We start from the raw sequence: 20,783 nt of genomic DNA, 5'->3' as shown, positions 1-20,783 counted from the left end.
GGAGTCCATATTTTATGAAATGTATGCAAGGAATCATAAAGAATTGCTGATAGCTTTTCATTCACTTAATACTATGCCGTTTTCTTCTTAACTTGTAGACCAGTTAGTGAAGGTCGAGTTTGTTTATCTGCTGTGTATATGAAGGTTATAAACTTAAACCAAGCAGTGCTAAAGCTTTCAGGTTTTAGTTTCGATAAGCCTTCCCAGGAATGTTCCCATATGCTTCTTCCCATTACTATGTATACAAGTTGGTAAACCCCAATCCTGAAGTGTTTGACTTTTGGGCAGTCCCACCATATGTGCAAGAGAGGGCCCATTTTTGGCAATCCACTCTTCTGATTTTCTTTGGTGATTTGTAAATAGCTACACAGTTCCTGCTGTAGCTGATTACTGTAGGCAGCTACAGCAGCAAATGTGTTTATGCAGCTACAAAATAATAATAAAAGGTGGTCAGTAGTTGAGATCTTGCGTGTTTTGATGCTTTTCCAACATGGTGGCTGTACTACTTCTGGTCGTATACAGGAAATGAGGTCAGACGTTACAACAGGAAGTTACTTACGAGAGAGGAGTGGGAGGATCTGGGTGTAGTAGGAGGGGAATAAGGTATACGAGAGAACCAGTCACGAATGCCCCTAGCTTCTGAAGATGCCCAGTGGGAGGTGCGAAACGCGTCAAGCAGGGACGAGATAGTGACGTCTATTCAGCAGTTGGAACGCGCACCGAGGTGGCAAGCCCAAACAATATACATGCTCAAACCTTTCTACTTTTGAAAGTGTATTTGCTTTTAATTTTTTAATAAACTAAATGAAATTATGCTATGGATATCTCTCTCTTCATTGAATTGCATAACACACCTGAGATGTGAACCTGGCAATTGAAGGAGAAAAGAAGGAACTGCATCCATCTGTTAAAGAAAAAGTAAACCCTGATTGGTTTTACTTCCTCTTTTTTCCCCTGCAAAGTAAAAGCATAATGGGCTAGTATGCATCGCATACTTACTGTACCTGCACTTACACTTACCTGCAAATGAAGCCCGCGATGTCCCTGCTCTCCCCGCGGGTTAACGCATCCACCTTCACTTCTCTTCCTTCCGGGGCCATGGACCCCGGCTCTGTGACTGGCCAGGGGTTGCGTGATGTCACTCCAGGGCATGCGCTCTGGAGCCGCCGGTCACGTCACGGGCCCTTTGGAAACGGCATGATTGTGCCCTTTCTTCAGTGCGCATGCGCCGATGACGTTGGCTCAAGCGTGTATGGTAAATATCTCCTAAACCTACACGGTTTAGGAGATATTTCCAGTACCTACAGGTAAGCCTTATTATAGGCTTACCTGTAGGTAAAAGTGGTGTAACAGGGTTTACAACCACTTTAAGGATATATACTATGCTGTTTTGAATTTTACTGTCAGTGAGTGGGGAATTCAGGAGGGGAGCATGGAGTGACATCTGGATTTTCACAAGAGAAACTGTCAGCACTGGCACTTTATTTGCACTTATAGACTACTAATTCTTGTTGAATGCACTGGCACTTTTATATATTTGTGTTTACATATATAATGTATGTGGAAGCAGCGCTGAGTTTAATCCTTTTTTTTTTTTTGCTGACAACCTACAAGGTTATATGACCTTTCACTACAGAAGCAGCTTCAACTATTATTTTTTGACTAGTTTTTTGACTATGTCTTCTTGACAATATTTTTATTCTTACTTTATTTCAATTTTGATATTTTTAGATCTTTTTTATGTTATTTAATTTGATTTATCAGATACAGGAAGATTTCCTGCTTTACATCCATATGCCCACAAACACGTCCATGTGCATGAGCCCTAAGTCAATAAAAAAAAAGACATGTACCTTGGGGGAAGCCAGATTAAACTGTCATTGTCATTGCTTGAGGATGGTATTCTTTGTATCTCAGAGAGTTCTAGGAATTGGCCAAGTTGTCTACTCATACATACATGTTATCTATGTGTTTGTTCGAGCAAGAAAGCATGTTAATAAATAATACATGTCACCAACAAAGCTTTGGAATACCTTATTACTGAAGGTAGTTTATCAATAACTAGGAGAGGGGGCTAAAGGAAAGGTGATACGTGTCACCTGAGGGCCATTGCAATCACTGGAGACAAGCGACTGTTCCGTAAAGTCCACATTTGTTCTTCTACACCATTTTTATTGCTCCGAATTACAGTGGGGACTGAGCCAGTGCTTGTGGTCAGACAATAGGTCAGGTTCTAGGCATACCCATTGAAGGTATTCTGTCTTAGGGGTTACATGGCTTTGTTCCTGATATTCAGTCCTGATAATAACCTGTATTTTAGTTCTACATTGATACCAGCAGGTCAGACCACTCTAGAGTTGCCACCAAATCCCTTTAAACCCGAACACATATTAATTACACAGGTTCTGAGGCTAATTGAATGCAGGTAAGACACTAAGTGGGTTTAGCTTCCACTTTAATCAGCCATGGAACCTGTGTAATTAATATGTGTTCGGGTTTAAAGGGATGAGGTGGCAACCCTAGACCACCCGTTGACATTTTTGTTAGTGGTGCACCGAAATGAAAATTCTGGTGCTGAAAACTGAAAAATCAGGATGCACGTGACCGAAACCAAAACCGAAATTGACGGTTTAAAAAAAAAATATATATATATTTTGTATACCATTGTATTATATTCAACTTTTAAAATAATATCATGAATTGAAATAAATATGAATTTATTGTCAGCCATTATTGGCACCTTTTGAAGCGGTGTTAAAATTCCTGCTTGCCGCATTTTTGGTGCATATTTGGTCAGTTAAAAAAACTGCACCAAAAACGCACCTCCCCATTTAAATGCATTGAAAACACATTAACCACCTCAATACAGGGCACATTCACCCCCTTCCTGCCCAAGCCATTTTTCAGTTTTCAGCGCTGTCGCAATTTGAATGACCATTGCGCGGTCATGCAACACTGCACCCTAATGACATTTTTATAATTTTTTCCCCACAAATAGAGCTTTCTTTTGGTGGTATTTGCGGTTTTTATTTATTGCGCTATAAACAAAAGAAGAGCAACAATTTTGAAAAAACACAATATTTTTTACTTTTTGCTATAATAAATATCCAATTTTTTTTTAAACAAATTTTTTCCTCAGTTTAGGCCGATATGTATTCTTCTATATATTTTTGGTAAAAAAAAAAAATTGCAATAAGCGTATATTGATTGGTTTGCGCAAAAGTTATAGCGTCTACAAAATAGGGGATAGATTTATAGCATTTTTATTTATTTATTTTTTACTAGTAATGGCAGTGATCTGCGATTTTTATTGTGACTGCGATATTGCAGCGGACATATCGGACACTTTTGACACATTTTTGGGACCATTCACATTTATACAGTGATCCGTGCTATAAAAATGCATTGATTACTGTGTAAATGTGACTGGCAGGGAAGGGTTTAACACTAGGGGGCGATCGAGGGGTTAAATGTGTGTCCTAGGGAGGTTATTCTAACTGTGGGGGGAGGGGACTGACTGGGGGGGGTGACCGATCGGTGTCCCTATGTACAAGGGACACACCATCGGTCTCCTCTCCTCTGACAGGACGTGGATCTGCGTGTTTACATACACAGATCCACGGTCCTGCTCTGTTACCTGGCAATCGTTGGTGCCCGGCGGACATCGCGGCCGCCAGGCACGTGCACCGGGTCCCGAGCGACGCAGCGGGCATGCGCGCGCGGCCCCTAGTGGCTCGGGAGGGCGATCACGTCATACGACGTCCGCCCGGAACAAGAGCTGCCTCGTCCCGCCGTCATATGATGGTGGGCGGTAGCCTAGTGGTTAAAAATGCATAAAAAATGCACCCGTTTTGCATTGTTTGTGATGCATCTTTTGAGTCATGTGACTTATGAAAAACACACCATAAGCACTGTAAAATCGCGGCAAAATTCCACGCGTTTTCGTTTTCGGCAGCCATTATCGGCACCTTTTTTTTCGGTGGAAAATTTTTGGCGGCTGAAATTTCAGTGCATCACTAATATTTGTGCCTGAAATCCTGCTTACCTGTTACAGCTATCATGGGGAGCGGGCGTAATAAGCTGGCCATATATTATACAGTGTTCTTGTGCAACTTTCCTTTAGATTTACCAAAACCATATATTATGAGGTCAAACCTAAACACTTTCAATTTGTATGCAATCAGGCAGGTCCTTACACTACATGGTTGGAGGTAAATCTAAAGGAAATTGAATTTAAAAAATGGTATAATATATGGCCAGCCTTACTCCCCCCGCTGGATTTGTGTTTCTGTTCGCAATATGGAAAATACATCTCTAGTTTCCTCTTGTTCAGCCCTGCAGGCTGGATTAGAGATATTAGGCAATTCTATCATTCAGGTTAAATGGCTTGAATGGAGGAATCTCCTCTGCCAGCTATTGTATTCAAATAGTCATGACACCCATGGCTGCCTGAGTACCCTAAAGTCGGCCATACATGGATTTAAATTCAGCCGATTCAGCATGGACTGGCTGAATTTCAATCCATGTATGGGCTAGCTGGTTTTACACAAGTCAATCTATGTCGGCTATAGCCAGCAACACTGGTCATTGTATTCTGGAGTGATTCCCCCATCAGCATCAGCACAAAGGAGCAATAATAAACAAAATAAGGAGATATGCACATAGGTTAAGTTTTAATGGTCAGTTTATTTTTTTTGGCAACAGTGATTCGTTATGGGGCAACCCAATTTTAGCAGCAACAAAATGAACTAATGTAAATTCTAGGAGTAGCCGTAAAGGCACATATGTCCCAAACATAGCCAATTCCAGAAACTCCAATCACGATGTCCATCCAGGCCAGACTGGAGGAGTAACCCCCACTAAATAAAAACACATGATGTGTAATAAATAATATGGGAGGGTGGGGTGGTAGCCACAATCTGGCTGATCTTAGGTGGGCTGGCTTAGCGGAGGGAGGAGAGCTTTTATAGGTTGCAGCATGGCGTCCCAATCCCACCAAAAGCCTCCAGTAGTAAGCTGTTGCTGGGGGAAGATTCCTGTTGTAGAAACCAGTGGCAACCTGTGAATAAAAGTAATCGGGGAGAGGGGATGAGCAATACAGCGCCCTTTGTGCTATCGCATGGGGTCCCTGCTTAGCTCTAGGGACCCAGGGCTCAATTCACAAAAGAATATTGCAAAAGACAATTGGATCACGTGACACGTTTTCCATTTTTTGAATGCGATATTCAGAATATCAATTCACAGTCAGTTTATGCGATATTTCCCGCACAATTGAAAAATGCACGGTAAATATCACATAAACTGACTCTAAAGTCAATTTATCAAGCTGAATAAATAAATAAACACATTCATTGAATAATTATTGGTCTAGCCACACGTTATTCAAGGAGTTAAATTGCTGCTGTTTGTTAAGGAGCCGCCGGTGTCCTTAACAGCCAGCATGGTTATTAAGGAGTGGGCGGCCACCGCGTCCTTAAAGCGGGGTTCCACCCAAATTTTGAACATTATCTCTATTCATTCTCTTCCTTGCCTAGATGCTGACATGCTGTGTAAAAAAATTTAAATCGCCGTAATTACCTTTTTTTTTCTAATCTTCTTAGCACTTCCTGGTTGTCCTCCCATGGGAGTAGGCGTGTTTCTAGCCTCTCCCAGACCTCCCACAGTCCCCTGGGAGCTAGTCTCAGGCTTCCCAGCATGCATTGTGCAACAGCGTCATCACAACATCTCGGTGAATGCTGGGAGCACAGCATTCACCGCATCCAGGAAATACATGCTTGTGGGCTTCAAATGCCCACAGTGAAGATGGAAACCGCCTTCAGTGAATTTTATAAGTTATTCTTTACAGCTTGTGGGCTTCAAATGCCCACAGTGAAGATGGAAACCGCCTTCAGTGAATTTTATAAGTTATTCTTTACAACGAAATCGGACACAGGCGGACTTATTACACAGAACATGTGAGTAGATAATCATGAGAAGAAAAGTTTGTGAATGAACTCCAAAAAAAAAAAACGATAGATAGGTGGACCCCCGCTTTAACAAAGGGTGAGTTATCAGTTGTCAGCAGAATTCCCGGCTGACAGCTGAATGTATAAAAAAAAATTGTCAGCCAAGAAAAAAAACGGTGTGAGCCCCCCCAGTGCATACCAGGCCCTTTGGGTCTTCTATGGATTTTAAGGGAAACAACATGGCAAAAAAAAAAAAAATTGCGTGGGGTGCCCCCAAAAATACATACCAGACCCTTATCCGAGCATGCAGCTCAGCAGGTCAAGAATGGGAGCGGACGAGCCCTCCCCCCGAACCATACCAGGCCACATGCCCTCAACTTAGGGGGGAGCCCAAAGCACCTTGTCCCCATGTTGATAGGGACAAGGTCATCTTCCCCACAACCCTGGCCGGTGGTTGTGAAGGTGTGTGGGCGGGGGGCTTATCAGAATCTGGAAGCCCCCTTTAACAAGGAGGCCACCAGATCCCACCCCCCTCCCCCTATGTAAATCAGTATCCTACCCATTCACAAAAAATGTGAATAAAGACACTACAAGAGTTTTTGACAATTCCTTTATTAAAAAATAAAATGTCCCCTGAAGTAAATCTATCATCAATCATGACGCCCGCTGTACCTGAAAAAAGAGGAGAAAAAAAACAAACCTCCGGCCCCGTCACAGAACTTGTGTCTTTACTTGTTTTTTACACTTTTTGGGTGAATGAGTAAGGGCCTGGTATGGTTCAGGAGGGGGGTGGGTGGGGGGACGCTCGCTCGCACCCTCCCTTTCCTGACCTTCCGGGCTGCATGCTCGGATAAGGGTCTGGTATGGATTTTGGGGGGGACCCCACGCTGTCTTTTTTTAAAAATTTTGGCATGGGGTTCCCCTTAAAATGCATACCAGATCCGAAGGGACTGGAATGTATTGGGTGGGGACCCCAAACTGTTTTTAATTGTTGGCATGTCTAATTTTTAATTGTTGGCATGTTTTCTTTACATTCAGCTGTCAGGGGGGAACCCCCTGACAGCTAATGAGTCATCCGTTGTTAAGGATGCGGTGGCCTGCTTCCTGGCTCACTCCAAGCAGCCAGCTCAATGCCATAAATTACCGCATGAAAATATTCGGTAATTACCGCATTAATGAAACTATATCGCAGTAGTTATTTACCGCACAACTCCTAACCCTGACTGTATTTTCTGTATGTTTCTTTTCTGCAAAGTGCTATGTAAAGTGATTGTAAATTCTTGTTTAAAAAAACCCCCAAAAAACAAACATGTTATACTTACCTGCTCTGTTGCAGTGGATTTGCACAGAGCAGCCTGGATCCTCCTCTTCTCGAGAGTCCCTCTTCTGTGCTCTTGTCCCCACCCCCCTGACGAATGCCCCCACAGCCCATCAACTTTCTGTGGGGGCACCCGAGCTGAGCTGCTGCTCTCTGTGTCCATTCAGAAACACAGCTGCCATTCAGCCCCTTCCCATCTCTCCCCTGATTGGCTAACCAACTTTGACAGCCCTGGAAGCCAATGGCACCGTGGCTGTGCCATAGCCAATCAGTAGGAGAGTCCCGGATGGCCGAGGGAATCGTGGACCTTTCCGGATAAAGATAGGGCTCAGGGTAAGTATTAGGGGGTGCTGGGGTAGCTGCTACACACAAAAGGTTTTTCATCCTAATGCATAGAATGCATTAGGATAAAAAACCTTTTGCCTTTACAAATCCTTTAAAGTGTTACTAAACCCACAACACTAAAATCAGTGTATGTATGCAGTAAAGCATGCTTGTTATACTCACTCTGGAACCTGGAAGAGGTTAATCCTCCATTTTGTATAAAAAGGCTGTTTGATCCTGTCTTCTCTCATCCTCCCTTCTCTCATCCTCCCTTCTCTCATCCTCCCCTTCTTCCATTGTCCCCAATCCATCTGCTGATAGAACATAGCCTTGGAGTCACTCTGCACATGCTCAGTGTGGTGTGGATTTTATTTTTTGGGAGGGTGCATGTGAACAGCACAGGGCCAATCAGCACTGTCCAGACGGAGGGCCAGGGGTCATGCAGCCTCATGAGACAGTCAGAGGAGAATGAAAACTCCTCCTACAAGCTTTACCAGTGCTCGGCTTCACACTGATAGAAGTCACAAGACTGCTATATATTGCTGATGAGAAAAAGTATTTAGAAGTTTATATTTACTAAAATAATTGCATTTCCATGTTCTGTGTACTGTGGGAGAACATATATTGAATGCAGGGTCCTGGATTTAGTAACACTTTAAGGGCTCATGCATATTGTATCTTAAAGAAGCGGCTCCTACAGGCTTTTGAGCTTTTTTGAGCTCTTATTTTTTTCTGCCTGGAAACTCCCCTCCATGTTAGCCAATGTGCCCATGCACTCTATTTTTTTTCAGGAGTTCAGGCTTTTTCAGGAGTTTACAGGCATATGCTCTTAAAGTGGAGTTCCACCCACTTTTACAACTCTTCAGCATCCATCACTAAACTGTGCACTGTAAACGAATTGGATATTTAAAAAAAAAAAATTCTCAGCACCTACTGTATATCTGCTGTATTCATTTGTCACTTCCTCCTGCCTGGCCGTGGCCCATCGCATCATTTCCTGTTTGCAATGCCTTCTGGGAAGGGGCGGCAACTTCCTCTGACACTGCCGTTGCTATGGAAACCTGACCTGAAACCTATTACACTGCTTATGTTGCACTGAGCATGTGCGAGATCTGCAAGGATGAGATCCAGGAAGAAATACAGTCTGGCTTCAGATGCCCACTCTTAAGATGGCCACGGCTTGCTGTAATTTTATAAAATAAACTACTGCTATAAACTAACAAAACAGACCTTAGTTTACAGACTAACTTTACTAGAATGCATTAAGCTTGTGTATTATAGGGGTATTTTTATTTAAAAAGTATAATTTCGTCCGGAACACCACTTTAAAGAGGAAGTAAACCCTGATGGGTTTTACTTCCTCTTTTTTCCCCTGCAGAGTAAAAGCATAATGGGCTAGTATGCATCGCATACTAGCCCATTATGTTGCACTTACCTGCAGGTTTAGGAGATATTCCCAGTACCTACAGTACCCTGTAGTAAACCCTACAGGGTTTACAACCACTTTAAGGAACAGAAGATACAAAGTTATACATTGTTGCACAAAGAGACTTTATTTGGATTTTATTTGGTTGTATTCACACTTTTTTTATAACATTATTTGATGCATTTATAATTTGGTTATTTATAGAGTAAAAGCCCCGATTCGCACTAGAACGCAGTGCTGGAAAACCCTTGATCCGTGCACATTTCCCGCACTGCGTTTAATTTGCACTGCACTTGTGATCTGCAGCGGGTGTCAGTGCAATGTTAAGGACACCCCAAAGACAGGTTGCAAATGCAATGCGTTTTTCTGCACCAGATCACATGGTACAAAACTACCATGCGATCCAGTTGCAGTGTGCATTTCCAAAAGTAGTGCATGCACTACTTTGATGCTATGCAGTGCGATTTGAGCCCATTCAAAATGAATGAGCTCAAATGACACCACACTGAATTGCATGTGAATTGCACAGGAATGCGCCTTTCTCAAAAATGCAGGTAAATACGCTGCAATTGTGATCCGCATTTGGGGTATCGTTAAGAAGAATATATCGACACCCGCAGCAGATCGCACAGGCAGTGCACTTTGAGCATGGTGCGTTACATGCACCTTTCTCGCACAACGTTTTGGTGTGACCTGGCCCTTATAGTAGACAGACATCCCAATTCTCCCGCAAGGTGCAGGAGTCTCCCGCATTTCTGTGGCGGATCCTGCATACTCGCAAGCGCCTCACAATCTCCCGGGAATGATCAGTGCGGCGGGGAACAGCTGTGAACACCGATCTCCTTTGTATAGATTTTTAGCTGACAGCCACTTCTCCTTCTCTCCCTCCTGCGGCTGTCAGCTAAAAAGCTATACAGGGAGATCGGTGTTCACAGCTGCCCCTCCAGCCGCACCGATCATTTCCAGCTGTTTCCTGTGTGCCCCCTCCATGTCCTTCTCCTTCCCCCCCTGTTCTCCTCTGGCCCCCTTCGTGTCCTTCTCCTTCCCCCCGTTCTCCTCCGGCCCCCGTGTTCTCCTCTGCCGCTCCTGTCCTTCTCCTCTGCCCCCCCCCTCGTTCCCTGCAGTCGGCTCCCCTCCTCTCCTCTCCCCCCGGATGCGGGGGGAACTGTCGGGAATTGGACACAGTGAGCGAGATCGCTCCTGTGATAACTGAGCAGAGTAAACTGTGTTACTCTGCTAAGTTTATGAATGAACAGGAACCTCTGTCTCCTGTTCATTCATCTTCAGTGCTGAGAAAAGGACTGGGGAATCTGTATCCTCAGTCCTTTTCTCTGTCTCAAGGGGGAGATGTCAGGGACCCCTGACATCTCACCAAAGCCCCCCCCCCCCCCCTAAAAAAAAAAAAAAAAAAAAAAAAAATAATATGATTGTAAAAAAAAATCTAAAAAATGAAAAAGTGTAAAAATAAAATTAAAAACTACTGACACCACTCTCCCCTGCCCTAACAACACTGCCCACTGCCCCAACCCTCTCCCCCCAAAAATCATTGTGAAAAAAATTAAAAACAAATTAAATTGTAAAAAAATCTGTTATTAAAAATAAAAAAAATACTGACACCGTCCACTTCCTGAAATGAGTTTTTGCAGATTGGGATGTCTGAGTAGAAGATGTGAGCTTCGATGTAAAAAGGGAAGAAAAGCTGCATGTCATCACTGTATTCTGTGGTTAAAACAACAAGCAAAAGGCCATATCCCATCTAACCGGAGGAGGAAGGGATGTTATGCTGAAGCTATAAAATAGCAGTTGGGATCAGATAATATTTGATTTGTTAATTAGCCAAAAAGACGCAGCTAATGTTTACACGTCTGCTTTATATAAAGTGTCATGTAGCATATGCCAGTCTCAGACCAGGATGTACTTCTGAGAGGCAGGAGCTGGATTCACACACCTAATGCTGCATAAGGGGACTCTGCAAGACTGCGTGCAGGTAAGTCCTATAGATCTGGATTGTTGTAGGTCCATCCATCTGCTTCTGTCTGGGCTGGACGAGTCCCACAAACCGGGTAACCATTGTATGTAAGAATTACAGATGGCACCAAACTTTTTGGATTCAGAGGCGTCCTAGCCAGGAGCCAAGAGACAGAAGGTCTCATCCGGGAGCCCCAGGCAGAAGCCAAGAGACAGGAAGGTCTCACCCAGGGGTCAGAGGAGCCACAGCCAGGAGCCAAGAGACAGGAGGTCTCTTCCAGGGGGTCGGAGGAGCCCTAGCCAGGAGACAGAAGGTTTCACCCAGGGGTCAGGGGAGCCCTAGCCAGGAGCCAAGAGAGAAGTTCTCACCCAGGGGTTAGAGAAGCCCCAGCCAGGAGCCAAGAGACAGGAGGTCTCTTCCAGGGGGTCGGAGGAGCCCTAGCCAGGAGACAGGAGGTTTCACCCAGGGGTCAGGGGAGCCCTAGCCAGGAGCCAAGAGAGAGGAAGTTCTCACCCAGGGGTTAGAGGAGCCCCAGCCAGGAGCCAAGAGACTGAAGGTCTCACCCAGGGCTCAGAGGAGCCTCAGCCAGGAGCCAAGAGACATGATGTCTCATCTAGGGGTCAGAGGAGCCCCAGCCAGTAGCCAGAAGGGTTCACCCAGGGGTCAGAAAAGCCCCAGCCAAAAGCCAAGAGCCAAAAGGTCTCACCCAGGGATGAGAGAAGCCCCAGCCAGCAGACAGGAAGTCTCATTACAGGAGTGTCTCCTATCAGGGTGTCAGGAGAACCCCTATCCAGAACCCAGGATTGGGCTATACAGCAGGGTGCTGCCACTAAAGGCTAAGAGAGCCAAGGGAACCAGCAGAGCTGAACACAGTCAGAGGGACTGGTAAGAAGAGCAGTGTTGCTGCCAACGAGGGAGCCAGGTAGCTTGGTATTTTTTGTTTGTTCATATTGATGTGAAAGAACCTTTGTGTGGGCACCTGAGGTTTATGTGAACTTTCCGTTTTATTTAATAAAAGTGAGCTGCAGTGTCCTAAAATAGTTTTGACTGTCGCAACTCTTTGGCGTGTGATCTTGGAAGTGGCATACACCTCATGTGGGTTAACTATTTGTAACACAGCCCTTTTTAATTTAAAATGCCTGGGGTTTGTTCTGCTTTAGGGTGCTTTCACACTGCAAATGCATTTTTGCTGTGCTTTTGATGATTTTTGCCATGTTTCTTAGCAAAAGGGATACGGGATTTAAAGGGATAGGTTTTTCATGCATTTTTCTTACTTTTGTAACCCAAAAACAACGGATCAGTGTGAAGGGGCCTTGAAAGTGATAGTAAAGCTTTGTTTTTTTGAAAATAACAAACATGTCAAAACATGTCAAAGGTTTTGCACAGAGCGACCCTGATCCTCCTTTTCTGGGGTCCCCCGGCGGCGCTCCTGGCTCCTCCTCTTCTCGAGTGCATCCACGGAGAGCTGCTTTGCCTGCTCCTGAGTACTGTTGCTGCGTCCATTAACACAGACAGCTGGACTTGGCCCCGCCCCCCCGTGTCACTGTATTTAATTGACAGCAGCAGGAGCCAATGGCTCCTGCTGTTATCCTATCCAATGAGGATCCGAGACAGCGACTGGAGCTGCTGTGCTCGTCCCCGTCGCTGGAACGATCGGGCTTAGGTAAAAAAAAAGGGGGGCTGCTGCAGCACAAAAGGTTTTTCACCTTAATGCATATAATGCATTAAAGGGGTAGTAAAGGTAAGTGTTTTTTTTTCACCTTAATGCATCCTATGCATTAAGGTGTAAAAACACCTGTGAGTGACCAGGCCCCCAGCCCCCCCCCCATTTTACTTACCTGAACCCTTGAACTTGTCCCACGAACTTGTCTCTCTGCTAGGGGGTTCTCGGCTCCCGCTATCCTGCTATCAATCAAATCCAATGACGCGGCTGCTGGGGGGTGGAGCCGAGTCCTGCATTCGACGTCTATGGACGCCGAATGCTGGACTCGGGAGCACGTCCGCAAGGTAACCCCCCAGGAGAGCACTTCTCTTAGCGGGTTATCTGATGTGGGGAGATAGCCGCCGAGGGACCCCAGAAGACCAGATTCGGGTCCACTCTGTGCAAAACGAGCTGCACAGTGGAGGTAAGTGTGACATGTTTGTTGTTTAAAAAAAAAAATTACCTTTAGTGTCACTTTAAGGTGAAAAAATGTGAGGGTTTACAACCCCTTTAAGTTTAAAAAAATTGCAAAAATAATTCAAAATTTGTGCTTGTAGTTTCCCTTTCAGTTCCCAATGGGAACATCTTCTATTTATGTAAATTACTTTTACGTTGCGCAGGAATGAGGAATAGAAAAATGAAGCGATAAGCTGATGTCAGGGACTTTCTGGTGGTAATGTCACGAGCTGTCTCATATTAGGTGAGCATAATGTGGAAATTACGTAGAGTGGAGTAAACATCCAGACATGATTAGTAGTGTTAGAGTGCATTGTAAAGGTGGATTTGAATTGGGAACACGTCATTCATTTACTATGGAATTTGGTGTTCGTGTAGTTTCTCCAGGGTGGTGTAATCAGAGACAGGCTGACAATACAGAGAACTCAGGACTGCGGCATCCCACCAGATGAGTCAGAACCAACCTGACGACTACAAATAAAATACACAATAGAAATAATTAGGAAGGTCCGGGCTGGAATAAATGACAAAAAGAATATTGAGGTTGAGGCAGGAACTTCAGGCCTACAGTGCATCTGGAAAGTATTCACAGCACTTCACCTTTTCCACATTTTGTTATGTTACAGCCTTATTTCAAAATGCATTCAATTCATTATTTTCCGCAAAATTCTATAAACAATACCCCATAATGACAACATGAAAAAAATGTGTTTGAAATCTTTGCCAATTTATTAAAACTAAAAAAGGAAAAAAAAATCACATGTACATAAGTATTTACAGCCTTTGCCGTGACAAAATTGAGCTCAGGTGCATCCTGTTTCCACTGATCATCCTTGAGATGTTTCTACAACTTGATTGGAGTCCACCTGTCGTAAATTCAATTGATTGGACATGATTTGGAAAGGCCCACACTTGACTATATAAGGTCCCACAGTTAACAGTGCATGTCAGAGCACAAACTAAGCCAAGAAGTCCAAGTAATTGTCTGTAGACAGGATTGGTTTGAGGCACGGTTCTGGGGAAAGTTACAGAAAAAATTCTGTAGCATTGAATGTCCCAATGAGCACAGTAGTCTCTATCATCCGTAAAAGTAAGAAGTTTGGAACCACCAGGACTCTCCCTAGGGCAGGCCGCCCGGCCAAACTGAGCGATCGGGGGGAGAAGGGCCATAGTCAGGAAGGTGACCAAGAACCCGATGGTCACTCTGACAGAGCTCCAGCATTTCTCTGTGGAGAGAGGAGAACCTTCCTGAAGAACAACCATCTCTGCAGCACTCCACCAATCAGGCCTGTATGGTAGAGTGGCCAGACAGAAGCCACTCCTCAGTAAAAGGCACATGATAGCCCACCTGGAGCTTGCCAAAAGATACCTGAAGGTCTCTCAGATCATGAGAAACAAAATTCTCTGGTCTGATGAAACAAAGATTAAACTCTTTGGCCTGAATGGCAAGCATCATGTCTGGAGGAAACCAGGCACTGCTCATCACCTGGCCAATACCATCCCTACAGTGAAGCATGGTGGTGGCAGCATCATGCTGTGGGGATGTTTTTCAGCGGCAGGAACTGGGAAGCTAGTCAGGATCGAGGGAAAGATGAATGCAGCAATGTACAGAGACATCCTTGATGAAAACCTGCTCCAGACACTGAAAGAGTGTGTGGCGAGGAGAGCCGATCTGTGGCATCTCCACGCAGGGGACATCGAGACATGTAATCAGGGCACTGATCATCAGTGCCCTGATTACAATAAAGCACCACAAGTGCCAGAAATCAGTCCCTACTAGTGCCAGCAATCAGTGCCCACAAGTGCCACCAATCAGTGCCCAATAGTAATGCCAGTCAGTGCTAGCTATCAGTGCCGCCTATCAGTGCTCATCAGTGCCCATAAGTGCCACCTCATTAGTGCCGGTTAAGGCAGCCTATCAGTGCCGCCTCATCAGCGCACATCAGTGAAGGAGAAAAATAACTTATTTACAAAATTTACTGACAGAAACTAAGAAAAACTTTTTTTTTTTCAAAATGTTCGGTCTTTTTTGTTGTTGTAAAAAATAAAAAGCCCAGCAGTGATTAAATACCACAAAAAGAAAGCTCTATTTATGTGAAAAAAAAATGATAAAAATTGCACATGGTTGCAGTGTAGCATGACCGCGCAATTGTCATTCAAAGTGTGAAAGCTGAAAACTGGCCTGGGCAGCAAGGGGGTGAAAGTGCCCAGTAGGCAAGTGGTTAAAATGCTTCAGTATTTGACACTTCATGGAGTGTAAGATGCCTGTGTCCACCACCATACACTGTAGTTTTATCCTCTACGTCGCCCCCTACAGTACATCACTACAAGTCACAGCAATGGTGTAGGTGAAGGAAAAAAACAGCATGAGCGTAGGTAGAAGATACGGGTCACCAGAGAGGTGAGAGGGAAGAGCTCTTCTATTGCAGGGCACCTTTATTTGGATTTTTTCCCTTTAACAGAGCAGTGTGTCAGAACATCCTCAACTCTGTATAAACTTAGCATGGCGGCCTTCCACTGTATGAAGTGAGACTCATAAGGTTTCACTTGCTGTTTTATTTTGTACCTTAAAATGATAGTTCACCTTTACAAAAACCTGCCTATGCAGATAAGGAGTGTTTGTAGATGAAAACAAACTGTGTAGCTCTGACTAAAGATGAATAACACCCTTGCTACAGGTGTAGACCATTTACATACCTTATGAAGCCTGACTGGAATGCTCCCAGGACGTTGCTAAGTGAGGCCTAGTCATCACTACTCACCTCCACATCACAGGAGTGAGCTCTTTCTCTGATTCAAACCCCCTCAAATACTCTTTCTCTCCTCTGATGAAGTAGCTCTGAGCTCAGAATTTGAGCGCTCACTCCTGTGATGATGGAGGATGACTAGGCCTCACTTATCAACGTCCTGGGAGTACCTAGCAACTTCCTGGGAGTATTCCAGGCAGGTTTCATAAGGTATGTAAATGGTCTACACCTATAGCAAGAGCTTTATTTAACTTTAGTCAGAGCTGCATTTGTTTATATCTATAGGTGCTCCTTATCTGCATAGGCAGTTTTGTGGTAAAGGTGAACTATCCCTTTAACCACCTCAATACCGGACACTTTCACTGCCTTCCAGCCCAGGCCATTTTTCAGTTTTCAGCGCTGTTGCACTTTGAATGACAATTGCGCGGTCATACAACACTGCACCCTAAAGAAATTTTTATCATCTTTTCCCCATAAATAGAGCTTCTTTTGGTGGTATTTGATCACCTCTGCGGTTTTTATTTATTGCGCTATAAACAAAAGAAAAGGGACAAGTTTGAAAAAACACAATATTTTTTACTTTTTGCTATAATATCCAATTTATTTATTTTTTAAACAAATTTTTTTCTCAGTTTAGGCTGATATGTGTTCTTCTACATATTTTTGGTAAATAAAATCGCAATAAGCATATATTGATTGGTCTGCGCAAAAGTTATAGCGTCTACAAAAAATAGGGGATAGATTTATAGCATTTTTTATTTATTTATTTATTTATTTTACTAGTAATGGCAGCGATCTGTGATTTTTATTGTGACTGCGATATTGAGGCGGACATATCGGACACATATCGGACACTTTTGACACATTTTTGGGACCATTCACATTTATACAGCAATCTGTGCTATAAAAATGCATTGATTACTGTGTAAATGTGACTGGCAGGGAAGGGGTTAACACTAGGGGGCGATCGAGGGGTTAAATGTGTGTCCTAGGGAGGTGATTCTAACTGTGGGGGAGGGGACTGACTGGGGGAGGTGACCGATCGGTGTCCCTATGTACAAGGAACACACCATCGGTCTCTCCTCTGACAGGACGTGGATCTGTGTGTTTAAACACACAGATCCACGGTCCTGCTCTGTTACCCAGCAATCGCGTGTGCCCGGCGGACACGCGCATCGGGTCCTGAGCGACGCCTTCTAGTGGCTCGGGAGGGCGATCACGTCATATGACGTCCGCCCAGAACGAGAGCTGCCTCGTCCCGCAGTCATATGACAGTGGATGGGCGGCTAGTGGTTAAAGTGATTGTAAATGATCACCTTGTAAAACAACCCATTCTGTTTAAAATAGAAATGAAAGGCAAAACATTTTTATATAGATATAAAAAAACTTTATAAAAAACTTTTCTTTCCCTTTTTTTGTAAATGATAACATTCCCTCTGGTCTCAGCTGCTTAAGAGCTGGGGGGGAGGAGAAGATGCAGCACACTGAGCTTCCCAGTGAATGGCTGTGCAATGGGGGCATGTCAGGACAAGTCTGATCATTGGAGAGCAGGCTGAGTTCCCAGCACAGCTAGAGAACTGACCATGATGTGCTCTCCTGCTTAGTGTGGTCAGTTTTTTTAATAGGAAAGCAGGGGGACTGCCGGGAATATCAGGGATTTCCCATTAGGGAAGCAATACAGAGAGAACAGCATACTTTCTCATACAAGTACATTGTACAGGAGGCACACATCAGGAATATGAAGTGTTGGGATAACAAACGCTTTAAGGGCCAATTCACATCATAGAAACGCAGTCCAGATGCATTTCAGATGCTTTTCTGATTTCTGATGCAGTCTAGTGCATTTTTCCCCCCACTTTTTTCTTAACCTTAAATAAGGACATGTGTGTTCCAGTGCATTCCTGGTGTGTTTAGGTGCGTTCCAGTTGTTCCAGTGCGTTTTTGGTGCGTTTAGGTGCGTTTCTGTGCAATCCAGTGTGTTTTTGAGGCGTTTTACAGCATTTCAGTACAGTCCAGTGCAGGAACAAAGGCAGCATGTTCTACTTTTTTTTTCTGGAACTGGAATGCACTGGCACTGCAAGCACTGGTGTGAACTATGCCATTGAAAACCATATAACCTACTTTCCATGTGTTTTTGATGCAGAAACAAAACGCACTGGACTGCATGTGGTATGAACTGGCCCTAAGAGCACAGATAATAGCGATTGTATTTATAACAAATTATTTGTGCAGAGTGTAACTGTATTTACGTTCATTCTGTGTGAATGGGGGCAAAATCAAATGTTATTGGGCTTTTCTCTCCAGGTTTAATGTTCTTCATTCATAAAGAACAAAGTCAATCAGGAAATTACAGCAATATGGCCACTATATGGAGTTGATGATCATTATTTCCTATGATCCTCAGCTCCATCTAGTGGCCATAATGTCGTATTTTCCTGATTAACTGTATTCTGTATGAATGAAGACCATTCGATCTGAACAGAAAATAACCTAATAACGTTCGATTTTGCTCCCATTTGCACAAATGGAGGTTTTTGCAGTTTCACGGGATGAATAGCTCTGTAAATTTTTTTTTTATAAGTACATCCCTAAGTATTAAGTAATTGTAACAGGTACAGGTGCACCATATTTGTTCAGACATGGTAAAGGGTCAGACTGGAATATGATGCTGGCCTTGTTGTTCTCTCCATGGATTGGCTAGATCATTTGGGGACTTCAGGAAGGTAGCTCTACCATGGTTTCTGTCCACCTCGGAGCCCTTCTTTTACTATGACACACTGTTACTGCTCTCCTATTTCATTGACATAAATGCAGACATGCAAATATATCAAGTACCATTCTGCTGAATAAGCACATTATATTGTTTGCTAAGTGGAAAGTGAAGCTTTACAAATGATGAATTTTTTTGAGGAAATTCCACTCTGTGTGGTTATAAATCCTGCCATACCGGTTTTTGCATTGAGTGTATTTCTTTTAGTTTCTTCCGAAGTTTTTGTTCGCCCCATTTAATTCTCTTCTTGCTTATGCTGGCTCCCACATTGTGATTTCCTTTGAAGCGTTTCCTGTTTTCACCCCCTGAGGATATTGAGCATTATCACTTATATCATTATTACCTTCCAATTTTCATTTCGTGTTTGTAATTGCACTTAATTATAGTAGCTTTGTGCATTCATAAGACATTTTGAGATCATGTATTTTAATTCCTTAATAAATACATTATATCATCTTGACACATCGTTCAGCACTTTACTTCGCTCACAGAATCATTTATGTCATTCCTAGAGAATCATACGGTCTAGAATCCTTACAAGAGTCAGAATGTCACATACGCACACAAAGACTCGGGGGCAGTTGTGATCATGCCATTAAAATAACTGGTCCCCACATATGACTCTTGCAAAGGACCACATACTGATGAACTGGTTAGTACACCAGAACCAGTATTCAAGGCAAATCAGGACTGTCCTCTGCACCACTCGTTTATATACTGATGTAGCACCCCCCTAGTGTAGAGCAGGCTGCTAAGTAGAGATGGGCGAACGGTTCGGCCCGGGTATGAGTTTGGGCCAAGCATTTGCCCGTTCGGCCGTTCGCCGAACACCCGAATTTGCAGGGTGTTCGCCAGGTGTTCGCCCCGACCAACACCCTGCAATGCACTGAACGCTGAACAGTGTATTCTGCGCCCTGATTGGGCAAAGCTTTACCCAATCAGGGCACAGTGTAAGTTGTTTGTTAAGGAGTGGGGCCGGGAAGCCGGCCGCAGTGTCCTGAACAACTGATGATTCATCAGCTGTCAATGGGTTTCCCCGCTGACAGCTGAATAAAAAAAAAAAAAAGTGCCGGTTAAAAAAATAAAGAAAAAAACAGCATGGGGTTCCTCCCCCCAGTCCATACCAGGCCCTTCGGGTCTAGTATGGATGTGGAGGGAAACCCCATGCCAAAACAAAAAAGACCAAAAAAACAGCATGGGTTCCCCCCCAAAATCTGTACCAGACCCTTATCGGCATGCAGCCTAGCAGGTCAGGAAAGGGGGGGGGGGGGCGAGTGAGCACTCCCCCCCTCCTGATCCATACCAGGCCACATGCTCTCAACATGGGGGGATGGGTGCTTTGGGGCTGGGGGGGTTGCTCGCCCCAGCCCCAAAGCACCTTGTCTCCATGTTGATGGGGACAAAGGCCTCTTCCCCACAACTGTGGCCCCCAGATCGCCCTCCCCTATGTGAATGAGCTTTGTGAAAAGTGTCAAAAGTAATAAAAACTATACAAGTTTTTGATAATTCCTTTATTAAAAAATAAAAAAATAGTGTCCCTCCATGTAAATCGTCAATTACGCCGCCTGCCAACCCGGGAAAAAAAAACGATTCACCTCCTGGGAAGGTGCCTGCTCTGCGCTTTGCCATTTCTTACATAGCTAAGAGGCCATTTCTTACATCAACATGGGGACAAGGTGCTTTGGGGTGGGGGAGCAGAGCCCCACCCCAAAGCACCCACCCCCCATGTTGAGGACATGTGGCCTGGTATTTTTTCAGGAGGGGGGGGGGCACTCACTCGTCCCCCTCCTTTGCTAACCTGCCAGGCTGCATGCCCAGATAAAGGTCTGATATGGATTGTCAGGTTTTTTTTTTATTTTGGCATGGGGTTCCCCCTAAAATCCATACCAGACCCGAAGGGCCTGGTATGGATTGGGGGGACCCCACACCATTTTTTCTTTATTTTTTCAATAACGTGCTGGCAATTGTAGCCGTCATTTTAAATGGGATTTTACTAGTTTTCTTTAGAAATGTTATTTTTGCTACAGCATGTTCTCTACATGCTACAGATGCGCCCCTTTACAGGCAGACTAAGGGGACCCCCCCCGCCACTATATTTAAAGAAAGTTTTTCATTTTTATTGTTGC

At 44.1% G+C, this 20,783-nt stretch overlaps 1 protein-coding gene across 2 annotated transcripts in view; it reads left to right on the top strand.

Annotated features, from left to right (window-relative positions):
- The window catches only part of LOC141131445 (unconventional myosin-Vc-like), a 206,199-nt gene that overhangs the window by 10,570 nt on the left and 174,846 nt on the right, over nucleotides 1–20,783 (top strand). Inside the window, exon 1 of one of the 2 annotated variants that reach the window (XM_073618724.1) lies at nucleotides 10,837–11,000. The exons of the other annotated variant lie outside the window; for it this stretch is intronic. Coding sequence (XP_073474825.1) covers nucleotides 10,965–11,000 — 36 coding nt within the window. The 5' untranslated portion in view covers nucleotides 10,837–10,964. Of the gene's footprint in view, nucleotides 1–10,836; nucleotides 11,001–20,783 lie in introns of those variants that run through there. 2 annotated transcript variants of the gene reach the window in all.

Source organism: Aquarana catesbeiana, linkage group LG03 (genome assembly GCF_042186555.1).
Source record: "Aquarana catesbeiana isolate 2022-GZ linkage group LG03, ASM4218655v1, whole genome shotgun sequence".
NCBI classification, from domain to species: Eukaryota; Metazoa; Chordata; class Amphibia; order Anura; family Ranidae; genus Aquarana; species Aquarana catesbeiana.
The sequence above is the reverse complement of the archived record's forward strand: the minus strand, read 5'-3'. Positions and strand labels throughout refer to the sequence as shown.